Below are 3,567 nucleotides of genomic sequence, written 5' to 3'. Positions count from 1 at the left end.
ATGGATAAGAAGATTATAAAGTTTGAGGAAGAGATCAAGAAGATTGATGATATGGTCAGCAATGGAGTATATGATGGAACACTGGAGGCTAGAAGAAAGGCGCTGGTTAAGTGCTGTGAGCGATGGTATGTGAGGAAAGAAATACATTGGAAGCAGATGTCGCGGTCTCGACACGTGAATGATATGGACAGAAATACAAGATACTTCCACAATATAGCTTCAGCTAGAAGGCGGAACAATAGGATTGATACTCTGGCTATTAACGGCAGGTTGGTCCGGAATCAGGCTATAATAAAGGTTGCTATCAGAGAGTTTTATAAGGAGTTATACCATCAGGAAGTCTCTCCTGTTATGGGGTTCAGAGATGGCCTGGTGGTTCGAATAGGTGAGGAGGATGCTATGGCTCTGGAAGTGATGCCGTCGGCAGAGGAGATCAGAGAGGCCGTGTGGGATTGTGAGTCCTCCAAGGCGCCAGGGTGTGACGGGTACAACATGAACTTCATCAAGCGATGTTGGGATGAGATTGGCTCTGAATTCACAGCTGCAGTGATGGGGTTCTTCGAGACGGCCAGGTTACCCAAGGAGGCCAATATCACTTGGGTGGCGCTGGCTCCTAAGTTCATAGGTGCGAAGGAGATTAAAGACTTGCGACCTATCAAGGTGGGGTGTGCGTATAAGGTTATTTCGAAGGTGCTAGTTAGGAGGATGAGGTCAGTGATGCCAACATTGGTAGGAGAGACTCAGAGTACATTTGTGCAGGGAAGGAAGATCCATGATGGGGCGCTTATTGCGTGTGAAACAGTTAGTTGGCTTAAACTGAGGAAAAAAGAGGCTGCCCTAATCAAGCTTGACTTCCAAAAAGCATATGACAGGGTTAAGTGGAGTTTTGTAAACATTGTGCTGTAGAAGATGGGATTTGGGCATAAATGGAGAGCATGGATGATGGAGTGTGTAGCCACTGCGTCTATGTCGGTGCTGATAAATGGATCGCCATCTAAGCCTTTCAATATAGAAAGAGGGTTGAGACAAGGGGACCCACTATCTTCGTTCTTGTTTGTACTTGTGGTAGATGTGCTGCATCGAATGATTGGAGAGGCAGTCAGGAATGGTCGTATAGCACCATTGATGGTTGGTAGAGATAGTGTAGCATTGTCACATCTTCAGTTTGCTGATGACACTATTCTCTTTTGCCCACCAGAAGAGGATACTATAAGGAATTACAAGAGGCTTCTGAGAGTCTTCGAGTTGATGTCAGGTCTGAGTATCAATTTTGAGAAGTCTAGTCTGATTCCAATTAATTGTGAGGAGCAATGGGTCGATTGTATGTGTAACTTGCTGGGGTGTAAGGGGGATTCCCTCCCAGTCAAATACCTTGGAATATCCCTAGGAGCTAATCCGAGGTTGGTGAAGACATGGAAGCCCATCATAGATAAGGTGGAGGAGAAACTTAGCCTGTGGAAGGCCAAGGTGCTAAACAAAGCTGGGAAGCTGGTACTTATCAAATCTGTGTTGAACAGTTTGCCAGTATACTATCTGAGTTTGTTCAAGATGCCGAAAGCTGTTGCTGAGAAATTGATTTCGTTGCAGAGAACATTCCTGTGGAGCTCAGAAGAGGGTAGGACTGGTATGGCATTAGTAAGGTGGGAAGTGGTACAGGCACCGAAGAAGTTAGGTGGGCTGGGAGTTGGGGATGCTATGGTTCGCAACACAGCGCTGTTGTTTAAGTGGTGGTGGCGATTTGCGAAGGAGGAGTGCCCATTGTGGAAAAAAATCGTAGTTTCTTGTCATAATCTAAACCCCAATGAGCCTCTGTCGACTCAAGACCCGCCTACTAGAGGAGGACCATGGAAGGATATTTGCCAGCTTCACATCAGGAACCAACCTCTAAGGGATAAGATGATTGCAGGCCTGTCCATGGAGGTTGGGGATGGGTGTAGGACACGATTTTGGGAGGATGCATGGGTGCTTGGTGGACCCCTAAAGTACCGGTTCCCGAGGCTTTTCTCTGTTTCAAATCAGTGTGGATCCGTTATAGGAAACTGTGGGTTTTGGGATGGGTTTGAGTGGATTTGGAACTTCCAATGGAGGCGAGAGCTCTTCCAATGGGAGTTGGAACTCTTGAGTGCGTTGCATGAGGTTTTGAGACCTGTGAATTTAGTCCATAACAGAGAGGACAGAGTGGTGTGGAAATATGATAGGCGAGGTGTTTTTACAACTAACTCATTTGTGCAGGTGATGCAGGAGGAACTGATCCCAGCGGAGGTAACTAGCTACAGCTTTACCAGGACTATCTGGAAGGGGTTGGTCCCGCCTAGAGTGGAACTGTTTGTCTGGTTTGTTCTGATAGGAAGAGTGAATACAAAGGACAGGTTGAGCCGGTTTGGAATCATCAATCAGGAAGATGTTACTTGTGTTCTTTGTAACAATGAGGTGGAGGATATACATCACTTGTTTTTAGGGTGTGTATTTGCATGGCAGGTGTGGAGTGCTTGGTTCTCAGCCTTTGGCCGACGATGGTCTTATCCGGGATTGGTGAAAGAACACTTTCTTAGTTGGACAGAAGAACCGAGGAGGATGGAAGAGCGAAACCACCGGTTGAGGTGTTTCTGCGCAGTTGTCTGGAACTTATGGTTGAAAAGGAATAGACGGATTTTTCAGCAAACAAGCAAAGGAGTTGAAGAAATCATCAACATGTCCTCGGATAGTACTAACGAGTGGAACGGTGGGGATCCCTTTAGTTGTTGATGGCTATGCTGGAGATGACATGGGGACGGATTTGTATTTTATGCTTGTTAGCCCTGTTTATGTTTAGTTGTGACACTCTGCTTGCTCCACTACTATTGTGTTGAGCTATTTGCTTTCAAAAAAAAAAAAGAATTTGAAGGGAGAGTGACGGCACAGAAGAAGGGTGTTTAGGGATTACATGCAGGGATTATTCGGATTTCCATGGGGCGAGGACAGGACCTCACTCCCGTCCCCGCCCCCTACGGGTAGAAAAAGGTCCCCAATTCTGTTTTTACCCCAATTCTGTTTTTCTGCGGGTAAATTTCTACGAAAAAAATTGCCATCCTTATTCATATGAAACGATGTCATTTTTATGAAGATTAAGTGCCAACAAAAAACAATGTTATCTTATTTTGTCTACCATAGCAACTTAACCTGCAAAATTAGCACGCTAGTAATGGAGATTACCATTAAGACTAACACTAATCACAATTCATAACTTGGAAGTCCTAGCTGAGTCATCGAAAATATTAAAGTCTAGTTTGAGGTCGAGGAAAATTTGAGAGATCAAATTAAATATTAACTTTGTGGCTATCTTTAATTTGTATTCTCATTCTTGATACTGAATTTCTTTTATTTTGTTCTTTTTTTTTATAAATATATGACTTTGCAGTGAAATGTATATGTGGTAAGTGGTAACCATAGTTGCCCAAGGATGGTCTCGACCATCACTAGATCTTGGATTATTGGGCTTGCTCTATATATAATAGTCAAAAATCTAAAATTAAAATTTAAAATATATATTTTAATTAATATTTTAAAAATAATTAAACTTTAATAAAT

The 3,567-nt window shown here is 43.5% G+C and overlaps 1 protein-coding gene across 1 annotated transcript in view; it reads left to right on the top strand.

Moving 5' to 3' along the window:
* The window catches only part of LOC107641275, a 3,858-nt gene continuing 1,257 nt past the window's right edge, over positions 967-3,567 (top strand). Inside the window, exons 1-3 of the mRNA XM_016344770.1 lie at positions 967-2,041; positions 2,233-2,262; positions 2,348-2,478. Of these exons, the coding sequence (XP_016200256.1) occupies positions 967-2,041; positions 2,233-2,262; positions 2,348-2,478 (1,236 nt within the window). The remainder of the gene's footprint in view (positions 2,042-2,232; positions 2,263-2,347; positions 2,479-3,567) is intronic.

Source organism: Arachis ipaensis, chromosome B05 (assembly GCF_000816755.2).
Source record: "Arachis ipaensis cultivar K30076 chromosome B05, Araip1.1, whole genome shotgun sequence".
Classification (NCBI taxonomy): domain Eukaryota; kingdom Viridiplantae; phylum Streptophyta; class Magnoliopsida; order Fabales; family Fabaceae; genus Arachis; species Arachis ipaensis.
This window is presented reverse-complemented; position numbering and strand designations above follow the sequence as displayed.